At 34.8% G+C, this 20,983-nt stretch overlaps 2 protein-coding genes and 1 long non-coding RNA gene across 13 annotated transcripts in view; 1 reads left to right on the top strand and 2 right to left on the bottom strand.

Moving 5' to 3' along the window:
• Positions 1 to 371: 371 nt before the first annotated feature.
• Positions 372 to 4,877, bottom strand: LOC122567761 (sorting nexin-29). Of its 5 annotated transcripts, none has more exons than XM_043726724.1 (12): positions 4,340 to 4,877; positions 3,513 to 3,775; positions 2,905 to 3,206; positions 2,702 to 2,827; positions 2,380 to 2,527; positions 2,181 to 2,310; positions 1,855 to 2,096; positions 1,560 to 1,775; positions 1,330 to 1,486; positions 1,103 to 1,243; positions 852 to 991; positions 372 to 724 (listed from the first exon to the last, which is right to left on the bottom strand). In XM_043726724.1, exons 1-12 carry the CDS (start codon positions 4,340 to 4,342, stop codon positions 640 to 642), a joined length of 1,953 nt encoding a protein of 650 aa, XP_043582659.1. In that variant the 5' UTR covers positions 4,343 to 4,877; the 3' UTR covers positions 372 to 639. The 5 variants fall into 5 exon arrangements, with proteins under 5 accessions (XP_043582659.1, XP_043582657.1, XP_043582658.1 ...); XM_043726722.1 differs by having other exon boundaries at positions 2,380 to 2,629; positions 4,340 to 4,876; XM_043726723.1 differs by lacking the exon at positions 4,340 to 4,877 and adding an exon at positions 4,057 to 4,187 and having other exon boundaries at positions 2,380 to 2,629.
• Positions 4,878 to 5,613: 736 nt separating this feature from the next.
• Positions 5,614 to 8,057, top strand: LOC122567416. Its single transcript, XR_006316766.1, has 2 exons — positions 5,614 to 7,227; positions 7,319 to 8,057. It is a non-coding gene; the product is annotated as an uncharacterized LOC122567416 (long non-coding RNA).
• Positions 7,221 to 20,983, bottom strand: part of LOC122567415 (pikachurin-like) — a 233,000-nt gene continuing 219,237 nt past the window's right edge. For all 7 annotated transcript variants that reach the window (XM_043725882.1, XM_043725878.1, XM_043725881.1 and 4 more), the window contains 5 exons: positions 15,488 to 15,737; positions 13,308 to 13,591; positions 12,601 to 12,846; positions 12,377 to 12,480; positions 7,221 to 11,073 (listed from right to left, as the gene is read on the bottom strand). In XM_043725882.1, coding sequence (XP_043581817.1) covers positions 10,925 to 11,073; positions 12,377 to 12,480; positions 12,601 to 12,846; positions 13,308 to 13,591; positions 15,488 to 15,737 — 1,033 coding nt within the window. In that variant the 3' untranslated portion in view covers positions 7,221 to 10,924. The remainder of the gene's footprint in view (positions 11,074 to 12,376; positions 12,481 to 12,600; positions 12,847 to 13,307; positions 13,592 to 15,487; positions 15,738 to 20,983) is intronic.

The following is a 20,983-nucleotide window of genomic DNA, read 5'->3' as shown; positions in this document are numbered from 1 at the left end:
ATATAATTTAATTATAAGAACAACGTATAATGCTTTATTTTTCGTATTCTGTGCATTGTCCTAGCTCTTTGATCTAAATTTGTTTGTTAATTCGTTAAATAATATCCTTTATATACATTTTAATGATCATACTTCTTTTTATCTTATAACATGTTTCAAATAATATTTTTTAATACGTTTATTAATTTTTAATTTTTTAAATTTTATTTATTCTAAAATATAAGATATATAACAAATTCTGTATAATATATAAGAAATATATTTTTTTATCTGATTCAAAGATTAAAAATAGGATTAGAATTTCTCTTGAAATATGAATTAGAGTTTCGAGCAATATTGCACATAAATTTGTGTAAAAAAATAATACATACTTTTGTGTAGAAAAAGAATTAACTTTTAATTAGTTTTACTACATATTACTTTTATACATACATCGTCTATAAACAGCATATGTGTGAATGTATATTAATTATAATTGTATACATACAGACATATGCTCGTATCTTCAATTGTCAACAATATATATATATATATATGACAATATATATATATATATATATATAGAACAACATAAGTATTTTATACATTAAATTAAAAAGGCTTCATGTATGTACAAATTGTCTATAAAAACGTTAATAATTATAAACCCATGTATTGAGGGGAAGAAGAAAACGTGTTTCTTGTAGAGTTATTTTTCCTCGAATCCTCAGTATTAGGGTTATCACTAAAAAAAAGGTAATATTTAATAAGATCAGGATATTAAAAATACTTTTCTATAGATTTTTGAAGTTTTAGAATCGCTTGTCTATCATATTATATTAATATTAAATTAGTATTGTGAGATAAATTACCCAAAGAAAGGCATTAGGGATATAAGCGTTTGTCTACTTGGTCTAGAAGCAAATGCTGGAGAGCATTGTGCCAATCTTCCAACAATTCGTCTTAACCATTGTTGCAATTTTTGTCGTCGTTCTTCTACAAATTTAGCATCCTAGATAAAAATGAATAAAAATGAACTTCGGATATTTCCTGTAATATTGTATACTATTCTTTTGTAAGATATTTTCTACAGTATATTCTTTAGTATACTTCTGTAATGTACCTTATTTCCTATTGTCTTCTTTGGCGGAAATTCAAAAGTAGTAACAATTGCATCATGTTTCTTTAATTCTCTATAAAGTGCATGAAATTGCGCATATCGTCTATATATATTCCATTCGGTATCCCTAATACGTACGTATATCTGTAATAATTAATAAACTTAGATATATTTAATAATAATTTATATCTATTGTAATCTATATTGTAATTTATATCTATTTTAGATACCTGATAAACATGATGTATATCAGAAGACTGTCCAGTAAGGAACGCAGATGGAATCCATATATGTATGAGACATGGTGGTTCTAATGGTAAGTCGTCTTCATTTATAGGGCCACGAAGGCACTCTAATTCAGCTTGTAACAACTTAACTAATCTCTCCCTGGAAATTTCCCGAACATTAATATAAAATATAGATATTGTTACTGTTAAATATAGATACGTAGTAATTTTACCTGTCATTTAATTGTAAAGTTAATCTAGCATTAAATTCCATTAATTCCGCATGCATGTCTGCAACTTGAATTAATTTTTCTTCATATTGTTGAGCTTCATAATGATAATCTAATGATGGATCTTCTTCGGAAACTGTAGTAGAATCCGAGTCTCTTCTCAACATTTGTACTGCCGTTACATATTTACGTAATTGTTGTCTTAATAATTCATTTTCTCTATTAGATCATAATTATATTAAAGTATAAGTTATTTCTGTGCCTTATAAGATAAGATGAATTGTATTGCGAATTTTACCTATTTAACGCTTGTATTTGTAATTCATGTCTTTCAAGATAATTTTGATGTTGTCTTTGTAAACGAGCAAGCTGTAATCTACTAGTCATAGCGTCTTCTTTAGCTTGCTCTAACATTTCAGTCATAGCTAATAGTCTTACTCGTAACACTTCAATGTCTGCGCTATCAGCATCTGTATGAATATCTAAATCTGCAAATGGTTCCGTAGCTTCTACTGCAGGTTCTGCTACTTCAGATGAATCCTAAATAACAAGAAAATATAAAATGGATGAAAAACATTAAATTAAAAGATATAAAAATATGGAAGAGATGCATTTTATACATACATCTAAGTAGCTTGGTAGTGCTATCAACATGTCGTCTAACGTTTGATCTAAAGGAGATACAGGAACTAGCCCACCCATACTTCCGGAATTTGTAACTGGTGTTAATACCTTTTCTTCTTCAAAGGTTTCACTAAAAATATTCAAAAATTTTATTATTTAAAGTGTCAATATTAAAATGTGAAATAGCAGATGCATTTACCTGTTTTCCCAGTCAGAAATTTCTTTATTGACTATTGTAGTAACATTATGTGTTTCCGGTTGAGATTGTGAAATTGTCGAACTAGGTGATGTAGAAGCTTTTGTTGATGTCACTGTAGGAGAATTGAGACAAGTTGGAGGTGCACTAACTGAAATGGAAGCTTCTGTACTTTCTTGTTCATCATTTTCGTTATCGAAAGAAATTATATGGGTTGGCACTTTTTTCCTTTGTCTCTGTTTTGAAGCAGGTCCTGATCGCGATATTAATTATATTCGTATAAAATTATATGTAATCTTATGCACTTGAAATGAAAAGCAATTACCTGGTATAGTAGATGATATAATGGGTTCAGATAATGAAATCTTTTGTTTTTCCATTTCTTTGCTTTTTGAATTATTATCTAATTCTTCATTATCTATCCTAATTGCAAATAATATACTACCAAGTCCTAATAGTTAAAATGATATTTAATTATCTTATACAAATAAGTTAATATGATAAAAAATTGAATGAATGTTATTATACCTGCTGCTACATCTGGTAATACAGCACTTCGTTCCTGGTCAAGTAAAAATGCCCAGTCTTCATAAAACGAAGATAGTATCGAGGGGTCAAGTATAGCATGTAAATGACGCTCTAAAGAACGTTCGTTTAAAACAGCTCTGAGCCATGCTCTACCCCTACCATAATCAGTGTGAACTTTTTTCAGTACACTAAAACGTTCTTGTTCATGCCATGTTAATTGTTCCTTTATACATGGCCAAAAAGCCATATCTGATGTACTGCATGATTTTGTACTACCACCAGATACTATGTCTGAGACATGCCTATAAAGATATAAATAACATAAATTAATGTTATTACAGAATATATCTTTAGTTATTACTCATCGCATAGCATTATCTTATAAACATACATCCGTGTAGTCATATTTCAGGTGATAAGAAGTACAAAAAAGAAAAAGTAGATGACTGTATGCATAATATCAATATATATCAATCTTATCTTGAACAGACAAGGTAAACAAATGTCATTGTTTCTGTAGAAGTTTCCACAATATATATCTTACAAGAAATACTGATGAAATAAATGGCATTTTAATTTATATATGCAAGTATTATTTAGTTTATTACCTTAAAGCCGAATTAATTTTTTCAATGCATTTTGTACGTAATCCATGACTAAAAATTGATTCAAATATGTGACATAGCTGTGTAACACATATATCAGATTCAGTTGCTAATTCAGTACGCCCACCAAATCTAACATGACACTTTTTTGCAGCAGCTAATAAATTTTCCAATAGTTTCTGTCTCTCTGTTGCATGGTCATAACTTTGATTAGAATCAATTACATTATGTGTGCTTGGCACTATCGCTGACATTATACGTAAAGCCTAAAACATATAAGCCCAAGATATATGAAACACAGATATAAAACATAATCGCATGCATTATTATTTATTTAAAACCTAATGCTATATGAAATTATGTAAGAAATTTATTTACTATCGTAGAAAAATGTAAAAGAAAAACATAGAAATTTTTAAAGCTTTTGCAAAGTTAAGATACAATGACTAAAGTATTTTTTGATATTTTTGTTCTTGTATCAGATACATGATGATAACATGAATTACGTATTATATAAATTAAAGGAATACATTTTTAGGACAATTACACTTTTTATATGTATAGCTCATTTTTCATTTAAATACACGCATTCATTTAAATATACTATTTAAGTAGAATATGCCACAGATATAAGCGCAATTTCTATTGTTCATTCCAGTACACAAAAGAAAGTTTACAGGTGTTTTCAGCAAGTAGTACAATGTTTAATCGTCAATTATGTTAATTGAAAGCATGTGTCGTATCACGAGATGCTTATTAATTTGTGAAAACAATGTTGACAGTATATAATTCAACGATAATTCGATGATGTATAAAAAATAAATACATACCATGAGTATCAATTACTGAAGATCACGTTAATTTCCTTTCAAATTGTAATTCGTTATTAAAAAGAGTTGTACAAAAAGTGTACATAAATATACAATCACTTCTAGGAATTGTTATATACAGGACTTGTCAAAGAGTATATTACTACGACGTAACTATCTCATGACGATAAACAGAAGATTAAATTTTTCTAGTGAGTAATATATAAATTTATGTGGCAGGAAAACTGTAGGGGCGGAAACAGTCCCCTCATCTTTGCTCTTTTTCCTTGAACACAGATGTGTCATGTGAATTAGGTGGTATATATAAAATAGGCATAGAAAAAGTGACTCTGTTTGTCGAGCATTTTAATATAGTGCGTTGATCTCCTATACCCTGAGTTAGTAGTTCTACAGTATTCTTGCCAGTTATAATCTTGACACATTTAAGAACGCCTCTATTATTTACACAATGATTGGTATAGTAGCTACAATTTCGTAGTTGTAATGTTTAAAAGTATATAAAATGTCACTAATTTGTTCGTCGTAAAACTACAGTAGCAAATATAACGATTATTTAGTGTCCTGTATCTTGGCAATGATGAATATTATTTTAAATTGATGAGCATAGAGATTGTATTCTTTTTAACTTGGTACCACTGATTTCTTTATGTATGCCATAGTACATATTTTAGATATGTACGAGCATTACTATTTTAGATATAAGTCATGGTCAAAGTAAGCCTGATACGTAATTGATAGGATTCTCGTCTCGATGTAAACCTAACCCCAACCTAACCCCAATCTATGAATGATTGTAAATATAACTTCGTCAACTGTTTACAGAGTTTGCGCGATTTATAAGATGTTAGTTATGCGGTCATAGTAAGAGGTACTAAACAAGTGTATAAACAACAGTGAAACAATTACAGCGCAATAGAATGTATAATAATATATACCATATATTGTCAGAACAATTTAGATAAGAACGTTTATAGATAATTCCAAAATTCATGATCTTTGAAATTGAATTTGCGGCTACTTTAGCGCGCTTAGATTCTGCGCAGTGTGAATTAAAGAAGGCGCTAAATTTAACATTAATTAAAAAGAGTTTTAAATATATGTTGCACATATAAGTAAAAAATTCATAATTATGTACTTTATTAATTGTTAATATTTAAGAAGAAAGAGATCAGTATAAAATCAACTAAATGTTTAAATAATTACGTTTGACATTTTATATTTTAAGGAAAAGAGAAGGATTTTAAGAGGGAAATAAATCTCTGATTTATAAAATCTCTTTTTTATTGATGCTTCGACAACATGGGCTGAGACACACACATTTGCTCATATGAATTTATACCACTGCGTGTTCCAACATATACATACACAATTCGTTAAATTATTGCATCGCGCTGCACTAGATGTAATAAGTAAATTAACTTAGAATCGTGTGTTTCATATTGTTTGATAATTATTTAAGAAAATGTTAATTGTATAGAAGACTTTTACGGTCCGATAATTTAAGTTGACAAGTTAAGCGATAACTTGCAAATTTTTGATAAAACTATCGCATTTTTATTTATATCTCATCTTAATAAAAAAATATTATTTTTACACCAAGGAAAAAGAAATGTTTTCATAATAAAGGCAATAATTTAGCTTTTTATGACAAAATCTATTTTAGAGGAAATTCGTCTGTTTTTCTAGTAGACAAATTTAAACAATATGAATCATTATAAGTTAACCATAAAAGATACGTTTTGGCGATAATTTGTACGATTCAGTAATATGACAAAGCAACAATTTTTTCTTGAGAAAATACAACGATGGAAAAAGGTCGTAATAAATCTAAGTATACAAGTGTTACGATAACACGATTCTAATGAAGTGTTCCTCCGTGCATAATTGCGTGATACCTTCAGATTCGATAAGCTCCTTCGCACCATTTATCATCATTGAACTTGATCTACACGAATAGTAATTTTATCCAAAGTGAGAGAGCGAGAGAATTGTTTCGTTTTTTTTTTTTTTTTTTAATTTTCGATATCAAACGTCTCGTTTGTGGTGTGTGCTCGTATTTTTTCTTCTTTTTCTTTTTTGTCTTTCTTTTATTTCGTTTTGTCCCTTTTTTCTTTTTTTGCAGCATCGAAATATGAAAAATTCATTTTCGACCATTCTATATGCATACATACATGCATACACACACTTACATATATGTATATACATATATATTTGAGGAGATCCACATGGGTCGCAAGAATAGGTTGACAGGATAGACTCTTCTAATAGACTTTGCAGACGGACATAATAGAAATATTTAATATATAGCATCATATATTAATATAATATTTAGTAATAATATAATATCTATTATATATTAATATGTATGATATTTTTTTGTTTGTTTTTAATAATAGCGTCCTTTCTCTTCTCGCTTTGTCTGAGGTGTGATATCCAGCGATTTTCTAATTTTCCTTACATTCAAATTCAGTACACGATGTAAGTACGATTTCGCTTCAGCCTTATTCGGATACTAATCCTCATTGAATTTATCAGGCATTTTGTACGACCTGTTGACTTATACAACCATCGTATGGTTGTTTCACAACGTATGCGTATTCTACCGTAGAAACAAATATACACGATTTCTTCCGAAATGCTCCTAATCGAAGATAAAAATGAATAATTTTCATGTCCGATCTTAAATAAAAAGTACCTAAAGTTTACGTAACAAATTCTTACGATCAGTTTATGCATTTCTTCGATAAATTAAACGTGGGGCAGATGTTGTATGAAGGAGAAGCAGTGAATATCATAAGAAAGCATGTTTACTTCTTCTTTGATTCTTCAGAAGGATCAACGAGAATCGAAGAATTCATAGGATCGAAAGACGATGATTCGTAATTTCGGTAAAGTCATTTAAGAAATTTACTAACGTTGAATTATTTCGTTGAAATATTTCGGAGAAAACACTATTCACATAAACTTTTCTGTTTCTAGTCATCAGATTGTTTCACAAAAATCGGAAGAATTTAATTTAAGATTAAACAGATTCGATTTTAAAGGTAAGTGATAAATGCGATATATTCACTGAAAGTTCACAGTTTCGTTCGTCAGACGCGAGTTTGGGATATCAAACGTCATGAAACAATCTGATATATCCAGCCAACGTACAAGAAATAGAATCGTTTAATGTGCCACGATTTATTTAATCGATATAAGCAAAATGTTCCGAGAGATTTATTCGACGAACTAAGCGATTCCCTTAATCGTCTAATTGTACTAAGAAAAATCAATGTCTGACGCGCACGATGCTCGCGAACGAGGAGATCTAAAATGATGATGATGATGATGATCGTCGATAAATAAAAGATACGCACGGTTACACGCTAATAGCGAAAAATTGTCCAGGAACCTTGTTTCAAGCGCGAATACAGGAGAAAAGTGAAACGCACGATATACAAATGAAACGCGTGGAACAAGTGCAATTTTTCTACGCGCGATGAAAAAGAAGCTTGCTCAGTGTCGCGCGATTTTTGTACAAAAATGCTTCGCTGTTCCAGCGAAACGATCTCCACGAACAAAGTTTATACAAGCATATTACGAAGCTTGGAGAATCGTTCAGAGATTGATACACACACACACACATTGACGTTGTTAAAAATTGTGCTGGGAAATGATAGGATGGAAGGGAATAAAGAAGGAGGGAAGGAAGGAAGGAAGGAAGGAAGGAAGGAAGGAGGCAAGAAAGGGCGTAGAAAGGAAATGAAGTAAAAGTATGTCTCCGAGAGATCGGAGTTTTAAAATATTTTCATCTCGTGCGTGACTTCACATCGCTAGACTTCACTCGCGAATAATCGTTTATTATTATAGTATTATACTTGCCTACGCAACTACCATTCATCTTTGATATTATTTTTGCCCTATTCCACTTCTTCATTTATATAATTTCAAGAAAATAACATTCGTACAAAATTGACTACAGCCGATTGCTTTTACATGATGTGTACGAGTTCGATCGTTCGAAGTTTTCAAATCATTCCCGTGCAAAACGGAGAAATCAAAGTGTATAATATATCCATATCTATCCCCCTAACCGTTGTTCATTATTATTCTTCTTCCGTATCCGCGTTCTCGTTAAGATATGACATGTATACGTATTGACCTGACCGATAGATTCCGACCGGTTCCTTTCTTTTAACCCATTCGACATTTTTACTCGTTTATCGACATTTTCAAAGTACAGCTAGAAATCATTTTGTCGATATACGTACAGGTAGACCTCTAAGTGAAACGTTATTACGTGTTCACGAAGATAAAGTTTAGTTTTGCGAACTGTTACACAGTCTGTCAAATCGATTTGCACGAATTCGCGTAAAACGAAGTTGCGATAAAGTTTTACTGCCTTTTTGGAACTGCTGTGTAGTATAACGGAACAGTTGAATCGGTTGATAGGAATGCCAAACCAGGCTTTAGAACTTTGTTTCGTATAATCTATAAAGTTACGTAACTATCGATGAAACAACTTTTTTTTCCTGAGGTTTAATGCCGGAAAGTGCCCGTCTCTCTCGATACGCATTTATTCGAATTTCTATTGAATTCGTGAAGTTATTCTTTTTCCAATTGTTTACGATTCTACCCATATCGTAGTACTCGGAATACTTTCGGCTTATTTCTTCTATCATTTTAACTCTATCGTTTCCTTTCAATTTACCACGTCGAAGGGGTTAACATGTATACGAGATCCGTTCGTTCAGGGTCGCTTGGAAAAGTCTTATCGAATTAAGAAAATATGCGGGGACATCTTCGTAATTAAGTCGCTACTTTTTTTATACAGATATTTAACCGTTAGAACGTGCAGCTCGGTGCTTCTTAAGCGGAAACGTCGAGGAGCGTACACTGCCAGCTACGGAAGTACCTTACGAAGCATTAGTGGTTCTTGTAAAAGACGGGCGCGCAGATCCTCTGCACGCACGATGCCGATCCTCTTCATCCCGCGTGCATGTCGAGCGGACGCAAAAGCAACGAGAACTTTGAAAAATTGCCGGTTATACATAGGGAAAATATTTGTACGTTTCAAAATTGCGATTCCGCCGTCATATTCCGCATCATATTTCCAAAGGAATATTTCGAATGGATTAATATTCCATCCATCGATAGAATTTTAAATTTAAAATATTCATCTTAAATACGTAAGATCTTATATTAATTTCGAGTAAATTAACGAAGCCTGAACAATGGAAGTATCATATTTTCGTTTTTAGGAGGGAAAATAATTTCTCCATGTACAACGTTCGATTTTCCCCAGAAATTCTATTCGCTTTTGCATCGTTGTTAAAGGTGTTAATTGCTTTTGGTCCTTCTTGTACCTTTCGTAATTGATTTAACGTTCTGTTCTGCATCTAATCCTCCCTATCGAGTGTTCGAGGCGTGGTCGCTCGAACGAGAAACAAAATGATCGCTACATATCGGTTGTCGCGTGTCGTGCGGTTACCAAAGAAAAGATATCGTGAGAAATCTTAGACGATGATCTAAGAGGTGTGTGGCGTGAACTGGTTGGACGTATTTAAGGTGCCTCGTTACTTCGATTCGAGCGTGTTCGATTATTTGACCGATTGAAACTGACAATGCCTCGCGATTGAAAGATTTCGCGCGACATCCGGTCGGAGAGCTTAATAAAAATTGACGCGAAGGGGTTATGCTTCTTGTTTTTCTCTTTCTCATCTTTTTCTACGTACTTTAATCTTATTAGGCCATAAAGCCGTCTTCGTGACGCGCTCTATCAAGTTCTTAATCCGGCCGGAGACAATCGTAGTTGTGACTAGACGCACATTCCTTACGTAACAACTTCCGTCCAAACGCGCGATAGGAACGACGATTCGCAGGAACTCAGATCGGGCAGATTCGACAATGTTCTTTAACATCGTTCGACTCGCGTTTTGGATCCGTGTAGTTCGCGCGTGCAACGCAACGCATTCAAACGCAACACCATACTAAAGGTAGGACAAGTTAGAGTTTTTTTTTTTTATTTATTTTCTTCCTTATCATCGAATATCGGAGGTCTCGATATCGTCTCGAGATCGAGTAGCCCACGAGACACGAAGATGTGTGCAGACAGGAAGTTGTCATCGAACGGAAATATATCTCGAGGCGACTGACAGATTTCCAAATATCTTTCATTAATATTTACAGTAAGCTGTCTACTTTTTCGACGGTCTCACACGACGTAGCCTTTCTCTTTCTTTCTTTATTTTATTTTCTTCCTCTTTTTATGTGTATTTTGTTTTTTGTTAGCCTTTTCTTTTTTTCTTTTTCTTTTTCTTTTTCTTTTTCTTTTCTGTTACCTTATTATTCTCTTCGGGAGAATTTCGTCGTTGATGAGTCTGTACAAAAATGATGAACCGCGTGATCGGTGTGTATAAATCGTTTTCCACGTCGAAACGTGGTTCAGCGTTCAAGGCGTCTCAAGGCGGCCGCGATTCACCTTAAACGCTGTTGCAACGACGTCGATCTCTGGCTTGGCCAGCGTTATTCATCGCATTTTCATATCCTAAGCGCTGGTCCACGCGGACCTAACCATCTAACGTCGGACGGCATGGATATCTTTCAGGGGATACACGAGTGTGTGTTGGTGGCTTGTCCTGGTGACGATAGCGCCACGGAGAAGTCTGAGTCGAGGACCAGGTCGCTGATGCAACCAACAATACCCTTCGTGTATTTTCCTCCCGTTGTCCTCACGATATCCGGTGCACCACCTATCAAACATTCGCAGTTTTTATATTTTTATCATATTGTATTTTCAGTAACATCAGCGCATAAGAAAGTCTTAAGAAATAACTTTATTACCAATGCCAAATTAACTGGAAGAAGTAGTCCACGACAAATTATATTATTTTATTTCGTTACATTTACGTTGTATACTAATTTTAAATTAATCGAAATATATGGTTTATTTTGCGTAATAAATTTCTCGAGTTTCTTTCGAATCGAAAGAAAGACACGATTTTGTCATCCTCTCTTCGAATTCTCTTTTTTCTTTCGCAATTAATTAAAATAAGTTCTACGATTAGTAAAAAGTAGATAAAGCGCCAATAAAATAGTGCAGTAATTGGATGTCAAAGGTTTGTGAAAATCAAGCTTTATGATATACACGAGCTATGAATTTTTCAAGTTTTCACACAAAGTTTCCATGCTGCGTTGTTAATGCGATGAAACATGGTAAACACGGTACATTCGACGAATTAAGATGCGCTGCCATAAATTTTCTGAGAGTGGAGCGATGTATCAAGCTGTTTCTTTACGAGTTCAACAGCTTAGCGGAAGTTACCGAGAATACATAACGCGCTCCCGAGGATGACCCACTTGGTAATTTCTGTAATAACTCAAAGACAGCTAAACTCGAATGTATAAGTCGCTTCTACTGGAACTTTCGGGTAGTTAATCTTCGATACTTATGATTTTCACACGGAAATATGATCCGAACCACAAAGTGCTTCTCCTCTAACTTTCCTCTACGATATTCCGCTGTTTTGCAACCGCAAAGCGTTTCACAACACGAGAAACCTCTTAACCTTTTAAATGACATCGTTACGTACTTTGAATCGAGACAACTGCGATAAAAGTGGATTTAGTTTTCAAGAATTAAAAACATAGAAGAATCTCATATTTTTAATACATATATCTAGAAAAGAATAAAAGCCTGAAAAGAATCTTCGTCACTTTAATTATTTACAAAAATCTCTTTTGCAAAATTTGTCGTTTACTAAAATTTCCAAAACGTGGAAACTTCAAATTCGGAAAAGTTATCGGTTCTAAATCGGTCGAAAGAATTGTTTCATCGTTCAAATTTGTCAAGTCATCTTGTCGAACTAACGCGTTTAAAACACACACGACATTCAAAATATACATATACAATATTCTTTGTAATATTTAATGGATAAAATAAATCTCTGTCTAAACTGTATCCCTCTAGTCAACATATCAATGAGAATATAATTTTAAACCTCTGTAGTAGGGGCACTAAGTCACAATTTATTTCCATCGAAATACTTGACTTACCGACGTAAAGACCCGTGTCAGTGTTCAGCTGTCTGAGCTGTCCAGGCGATGACGCGGATACTCCGGTTCCGCTATCGACGACCAACGACGCCCACTGTTCGTTCCTGAAGAAACATCAGTCAATTTCAGAACATTGAAACTCGATTAGGAAGTTTCCGTCGTATTAAAAACTCCGTTGATACATGGTTAACGACCAGGGAAAAGGAACTTTCTAACAGCGTTACCTGACTGCCCGGACCCGATGCCATAGATCATCGTCCAGTCTCGTTAAGTTGTATCGTAGAACAGCCTCACCGGAGCCAAGATTATAGGCTAAAGACAGATAACCATGATCCAAGCCGAGAGCAAGAAAATCGTCGTTCTCGTCCCTTTGTTCTTGCGGATCTGCTTGTCGCCCGCTCCATAGCAACAACCCGCTACTGCTACTCGCTCTGAATCTCATGTTGATGTCCACCCTGTAGCTTATTATCCTGCGACAAACGGATTTCTTCGATTAAGAAGGATAGAGGAGTGTTTTTTTCTCTAAACGGTGAAAGCGATCGTCTATCGTGAGATTGCGCGGCAGCTGCTTTGAGGATCGAGCAAGAGAGATCAAAATGGAGATGGCATTGAGTTAGGAAGCTCCTTAACACGTTGAACGCGACCGGTGCTCGCTAAATACCTTGGAACCATTTAAAATGAGATCAATTTTGTGGACTAAAAGATTTTCAACGGTTTAGATGACATAGATAACATCATGAAAAAAAGTACGCGAATGCAATGGTGGTATTGTTTTAATATTATATACGTAATTTATTAAAATATTACGTAATATTTTACGAGAATGTAACATTATAGTGTAGTATTATATGTATATTTCGATCGCCTGTTAAATGCAACAACGTACAAGATCGATTAATAGTAACTTTTAAATTTCCCAACTTTCCCATACCTTTTCATCGTGTCAGCGTCATTGTAATGAAGGTAGCTCTCGCTACCGGAGAAACTAGGCACGGATCTCTCGTATCGCGTGCCACTGTTCGGCTTTATCAGAGAGCTGTCCAGAATCGTGTTGTCGTCCGGCGCAGGACACGGATGCGGCATGCCAGGTCGACAACGACACGTGAATCGGTCCCGGAGCGGACGACACTCCGCATCTCCGCAGGGCCTCGCCTCGCACGCGTGTCCACAATTCCCGACGTTCACTCCGCCCAGTGCCTCGGCGAGAATTCCAATCTGTGCAACGTAATCGCTTTGTTAATAACGATTAACGCATCCGCGGCACCTTGTTGCGATAAATGATCGTCTGAACGTGAATAAACCGTTGTCAGGCCACTTTGTTTGCCGCATTATCGACTTATACTACTCGAAGGAAAGACGACACTGTCTTAGATCGACCCGATAAGTTCCGTAATATAATGTTGCGTGTTTACAGATTTATTTGTGGCTGATTGAAATTTAATGTTAATTTTTCGCTCGTTTTTCAGATGGGGAGAGGAAGACGAATGAAAATTGTAAATTCACATTGATTGTAATTCTAGAAGTATTTTGTCTTATTTGAAGTATAATCGGTATACCTTTGGAAAATTAGGGAGATTTAAAAATTTGCTATAAAATTGCTCGAAAGTGTATTGATCTATTTAAGCCAAATATTTAACTCCTTACCATTATACGCCAGTGTATTTTGTCTCATTTTATTCTATCCGTTTGAATGAAAAATATTTCGATTTGAAGATTACCATTGACAAATAACCGGCAGCTATTAGCTAAAATATTTTTTACAAACGAGTTAAATCAGTCTAGATCGGCTAATGAAATTACAACGATCAAGTATCTATTTAGAACTGGTCTTAATTTTTCAGATTAAGCTAATTTTATCTTAGAATATTTTTACTGTTCAATGCAAAAATCACTTTGAAAAGTACAAATAACAATAAAAGTATAAATAAGAATCGCGTTGCTTGTATAGGCAGACCTATACTCCATTTATTCTACTTTCCCGACAATTTCTGGCTTGTACTGTGAGAATTTCTAGCTTGTGCTATTTATCTGATCAGTTAGACCATGCTACTTTGTCGTTGAATCAGCATTGACCTGGATCTCTGGCAGGTCTGACCAAATCCCAGTTTCTCTACTTGTCCGATACAAGTGACCGTACTACTTGTTCAACAATAAGCAGCTTTGACGGTATTCAATTATACTTCTTAGTTATGCCGATTGTATAACCACTTAAGCATATTTCAACCGAATAATAATATACTCTAGTGGTTCCATTTAACAGACCGCTAATTATCGATAATTATTCGTACAAAAACGATGCTCGTGATTTGATTTCAATTAGACATAAAGTTCTCAAGGAGGTAGTTGCAGTTTCGTGTTTGATTCAACGTTGTGGCAGCTATATCCGTGAATTTATAAGTAGACGATAATTCTTTCGCGATAAAGGCAAACGCGAGTAGGCGAATGTAATAAAGGAGCAAAAGCTGCGCCAGGTTGGATTTAATTCTCCTAAAGTCGCCGAGGGAAAGAACGAAAACATACAATGCGTGCATTCATATACAGTTTAACGCCGTACTAATATCTATGCCTGGTCGTTCTGCACGATAATTCTCTATGAATGAAATCGTTAGAGACTTTAATAAATATCCGCATCCTCGTTAACTGTATTTTCTTCCATATTCTCCTTTCTCTTTGCTTTCTTTTCTATTTCTTGTATATCTTTTTTTTTTTTATCTAAAATTGTCATTTCTAGAATTAATGTTCTATTATATTCCGTGTACCATAAAATTCTTTCCTTCTTCCTTTTTCCCCTTCCCTTTTATTTCTACTATATATCATATTTTGGGGTATTTTACATGTACGAGGTGTTTTACGAGCTGTTGTAAAAACTTTGTGAAATGGATTTTATGGGTAAAGGTAAAACGAGAATGTCATTAAAGAGGCGTGTCATTAAAAATAGAGACATGAAATGCGAAGGGAAGCGATAGTGAATTTATTGCCAGATAGGGAACAAGAATGAACGAACGACGTTTGATAAATTTTTCGTGAAAGTGTAATTTTCCAAATCACAGTTAATCTCCTCTTTTTGCAGATAGGTCCTTTCCGAGGACGCATACGAGCAAAGTTTCTTACCTCGCGACGATTCAAGATGACCGTTTGAATGCATCCCACGAAGCTGGCGGTCGTTTTCATCTTCGGTGAGTACATGTCAGTGGATGGCGCGCCGCCCAAGTAAAGATTTAGTGGCAACGACAGTTGCGTGAAAGCTCCTGGCGCCAGGATTTCCTGCGGAGGGTCGTCCTCGACTTCGAGCGAGGCCAAACGTCCGGTTCTTGACACTCGCACTTCCACCCATTCACCCAGACGAACTGGATTCTCGCTCCTGCAATCGCGAGTCGTTAAATCATTTTCTACGATTTATGATCTCACGAGTGAGATTATCACTCAGTTTAGAATTGTTCTTTATCGCTTACCGATGCTGATAATTGAGGTTCTTGTCAAATAATTGGCAATTTGAATAAGAATTGGAGTATCATCGATATCTTTAAGAAATTTTATTAACTTTAGGTAATTCCTTCAACGTCTTCGAAAATTCCCGTTAAATTTGTTCTAACAAAAGATTCTCTCTGCTCATGATTAAGAGGACATGATTAAGAGAAGATTAAACTCTCTCGATAGAGCAAGAGGAAGGATTTTCGGTTTTGTTACTGGGGATCGAAAGAAAAATCCGACGTTTCCCACGTCACTGTAATAAAACGTCGACGCAGACTATGGGAGAATCTCTGACGAGGGAAAAACTAGTCAGAATGGAGAGTTCCGCCGCCGTAATTCCGGTCAAACGTCGTGAATGCGAATGAAGTTTGCTCACGGATAATATTTCGCTGCTCGAAGTGAGTATACTGAGAATCAATCAGAGTGGAAAAATCTCACGTATTGAACGGCCCCACTGAGCCAAATGCTGGCTAACTTTCTTCTCGAGGAGAAAGAGTCAAATGTTGCGTGGCCACTTAACAGCAAAAGAATCGTGTACTCGTAGATATCGAGAATTGCAGAGGGCGTGGTCGATAAATAATGTGAAACATCAACGTTAGAGAGGAATTAGATTTTTGGATAAAACTATACTTGGTATTATATATTATTTTACATTATTATTATACTAATAATTATATTCTTCATACACACGATCAATGTTATTATATCATTAATTACACGGTACATTGATTATATAAGATTATTGTCAAATATCTATAACATTTGTGATATTTGCAATATTTTTGTAATTATAACATGAAATATATTTCTTATTTAATTTGAGTGCGATTGGGGTGTAACGCGAAACGTTTGTACCGTATAGGATATTTGAGTAAAATCATTAAGATTTATCCATTATTGATACATCGTATAATATTTCAGTCATATAAGTTTGCCAATGAATGTTATATTTTTTAATTAATTCGCATGTACTTTGTAAATAATACAGAAAACTTCGAAAGCAACGGCAGAAACAATTTTATCATTATTGTTTGAATAAATTGTAATAGGACGATTTCCATTGTTATTGTATTATCGTCATTTCAAAAGACATCTTTAATACTGTAATATGTATTGAATATTCGTATTTGTATAGCCGGCTAATAATGCGAAAAGCTCGTCATTATGTACAAATTTCGAATAAAGGTAAACTCGAGAATGGTGCTACAACGGTATGATTTATTGTTGTATTATTGGCACTTTGAACGATTCTTTTAATTCGTGATATTCTTATCAAATATATGTGTTCGTTAATTAATTCGGACATAACCGACGAGTAATACGAAAAGACTATCGTTAGACGTGATTTCGGATAGATCCGAGTTTGACAATAATATTACAACGATTCCCATTACCACTGCGCGTCGCTGGTGTATATTACACGATATTCTGATTGTACAGGCTTCTGTGAATTAACTTTACTTGTTAAATCAATTGAGGCGTGGCTGACGAATAAAGCAAAGGTCTCGCCATAATGTACAAAGTTCTTGGATCAAGCTAATTTCGAGAATAATATTACAATGCTTTGCATATTATTGCATCACTGCCGCTTTATACGATGCATTTAATCATATTTATATTTGCTATCGGATATTTACGCTTGCTAATTAATTCGATCTACCTAAACAAGTTTGTGTATATCATTAAAAGAGAAAAATTTCCCGATATAATATTTCGTGTATAAATATTAATAAACGATATGTCTGAACTACCTTGTACAGCAGCCTTTGAGGGTGCCCGAACACTTGTAGAAACCTTCCACGAATATATCACGTGTGTCATATGCAATATTTTGGAATTTCATTAACTACAACGAGACCTGACGGTTACGATTATATCGATAAAGTGTGAAACATCTGAAAACGTATATGAAGGCTGCAAGATATTTAGCTTGAGATCTATCCCTCAGAGATCACAAAAGTTTCTTAATAGTTCGATGATACATTGTATTCAGCATATAATTACATTAAGCACATAATAATGTAATGGTCCTATCGGAAATATTAACGTTTATCAATACAATCGATATTAGAAATACTACAAGTATACTAATTATAAGACGCGATACACCAAATAATTTTTTACCTTCTTCTCTTCCTTTTATTTTTCTTGACTATCGTCAATCGCTGTACATCCACGAAGGAGAAATTCACGCGTCTGTGGGAATTTTCCCTCGACTCTTACGCTATTAGGAAATCTTTCGTCGCCATATGCGGGTTACCGTCATATCGGTTAATATCGAAGAGCGTGGATGGATTTCGATTACAGCACTCGCAAGGGTGGAAATAATGGCGGCTCGGTGGTTGGTTGACTATCTAACACGACGAATACGAACGAAGTTTACCTACGGATATTATTTCGTCCAGACGAACCGCCGCCAGAAGATCGACACGAAATAAAAAGGCTATTTATCGAAGAGTTTCATAAAGCGGGCAAACACGGTTTCGTTTGCCTCCGTATGTAAAATAGAGCCATGTTTGATTTTCGCGAAATCAATGTAAAAACACGCTCGAGCCATGACGAGTTTAAATGGATCGGGATTAATTAACGGGAAATATTTTTGCGTCGTGCGGAATCGTGTTTCCCGTCGATTTGCCACCGCCATTGCGACAAGGAACATAATCAACGTCCTGTCGTTATAAATTGTAACTTAATCGTCGAAATGCTTGTGCCAATACGGTCTACCGTGTTTGTTAACGTATTATATTATCGATTCGAGGACTCGTTCGATTGACTATTATGCGGGAAGTGACTTTTATTAGGATAATTCCGTTGCTGAGGAGTAATTTTTTAGCTTTCCCCCGTTCGACGTTTATTGCATACGAAAATTAAAATGTTTAATTCTTTCATTTATTGTGTCAGTCCAATAATCACCAATATCGGAGTTTCTTCTCGTATAAAGTATGGGGTCATTTATATCAACTGTGATTTAAGGAAATTTACTTGATACACGTGTAGAAATCTTAAGAAAATATTTTAGGAGAACAACTGCAAGCTACGACAACGCGTGTATCATGAAAAGTCTTTCTACATTTAAATTCTCTAGAACCCGTTTCGATATTTTTAAAAAATATACATATATCTTTTGAAAAAAAATGAAAAGGAATGTAAAAATGGTTACCCAGGTTGGATTAAAAATTACATCTACCTACCCATAAAAATTCGTATCGTCGTCTCGTATGGATTGTAGATTTCCAATTCCCTTAAATTTCTTACCATTTGTCATCGAAAAAGTTCCTTACGCTCAAAGATCCTTCGTACGTATATGCACGTTATCTATTGACGCGACGAAGAAACAACAGCAAGTCGAATCAGAGAGCGGAATATTCTAAACGATTTCCCATTCAATCCCCTGATCTCGCGCGGGGATTTTCCACGAGGTAAGGGTTAATCCTCGTAACGAAAGCAGCAAAAATGGTAAGCTAACTCGGACCTGATTAGAATATCCGATCCGCGAGAGGATGCGCTCGCGCGCACTGATTTTCCATCATGAATATTCAGAGGTTTAATTCGCGATGAGGCCGATCGACATCGATACATTGTTAGCCGGCGATAGGACGGATTAAACGATCGGTTCGCTTCTTTCGACACTGACGTCGAGCTTGGTTAATCGATCGCATCGCGCATAAACTCGTTCTACAGCGTTACAAGCGACGTAATCGAAGCGTCTCGTTTCTATTCGAAACAATGCGCGAATATGGAGAAAACTATCACGAAAAAGACGCGAGATTCCTTCCCTCTTTTACGCTTTGCAGATAGAATTGTTCTTTTGCTTTTAATCCCGCTATATTCTTTCAGCGATTCTCGACCAAATTATATCCGTTCAACGTTGGAAAATATCTTCGCATATTAGTTCGAACAAAATAGGAAAAAGGTCTCATTGTTACGCATGACTTTTCTTTTCAACTGTATGTAAAATATTTTCTGAGGACATTACGAATCCTTTTTATACCCTAAGATCAGAGCGAGATCGAAATACATAAAAATTCGAGGATCGTGCCAGGGTTAATCGCGACTCTTCGATCCACTCTGATTAGTTGATCACACGGAAGATTTGAAGAAGGATAAGCGGAACCTGGGAATCGAACGCCGGAGATTTTAATTGCGTTACGGTATTTGGATTGAAATGCTTGGAGAACTAGATAGAAGATTTGTTTCAGTAAGAAATAGCGAGAACGATAATGAGATCAGTGAAAAATGGTTTCAAGAGAATTTATCTGTATTTTATGTTACTGGAGATAGGAGAAATAGAGAAAGGAACGTCGAACAGCGTAATATCTGCTTTTTAAATAATGGAACTGTCGTTTTCGTAGGAATCCATATTTCTCTTGAATAATATTACAGTATCTTTGTTCGATATCTGTAATTAATCAATCTCTCGATACTCTCGTTAATTGTACTCACTTTAAATCACAACGAAAGAAGAGAAATGCCATTGAATGTATGTTAACGATAGAAACGAAGATAACATAAGGATTCGAATATGTAAACATATATTTTTATTAAACAACATATAGCAATATTTTGTTCGATTTCTTATCTACTAAGAAACTTTTATTACTGCAAATAAAGAAAAATATTATCGAACGTACGTTACCAATTGAAAAGGTAGATCGTGTTTACAAAAACCCGAGTGTCTTTCACAGAAACGTACATATATTCTTCTTAAAAATAACGCTACGTGTACCTCGTTAAATTTTCTTAAATTAATTAACCTTCTCGATACCTTTCGACTAATTTTAACATTTGCAGGAAAAGAAAAATATCGAACATACGGGCAGGAACATAGATGGCAGGAAAAACGAAGATAAGACAAAGGCCTGAATTTACCAGCTCGAAAGTCTATCAAGCTGCCACTACGTCAACCACAAATCAAGTCACTGCCTTCGACAAATTAAAACACGTTTCCCCATCCAATCAAGCGGGAACGAGGCATCCATAACTGGCCGACCCACTTCCCTTTTTTTTTTCCACCTCGTACGCTAGTTCCCGATAAAATTACAATATCCGTTCATCCGTTGATCGTTCGTTCGATGGGGAGTCAGCATGCAAACGACTCAATTAGACAAGGTTCGAATTGAAAGGAGTTACGGAGGA

This window comes from Bombus pyrosoma, linkage group LG5, assembly GCF_014825855.1.
Source record: "Bombus pyrosoma isolate SC7728 linkage group LG5, ASM1482585v1, whole genome shotgun sequence".
In the NCBI taxonomy this organism is placed as follows: domain Eukaryota; kingdom Metazoa; phylum Arthropoda; class Insecta; order Hymenoptera; family Apidae; genus Bombus; species Bombus pyrosoma.
Note: the sequence above shows the minus strand (reverse complement) of the source record. Positions and strands in the feature narration are given on the sequence as shown.

Excerpts from the sequence above, each read along its gene's own strand:
- LOC122567761 (XM_043726722.1), bottom strand. Across the intron at positions 1,487-1,559 it reads ACTTTACAATTAAATGACAG|GGAGAGATTAGTTAAGTTGT; the intron begins GTAAAATTACTA and ends GGAAATTTCCAG. Across the intron at positions 1,244-1,329 it reads ATATACATCATGTTTATCAG|ATATACGTACGTATTAGGGA; the intron begins GTATCTAAAATA and ends TAATTATTACAG.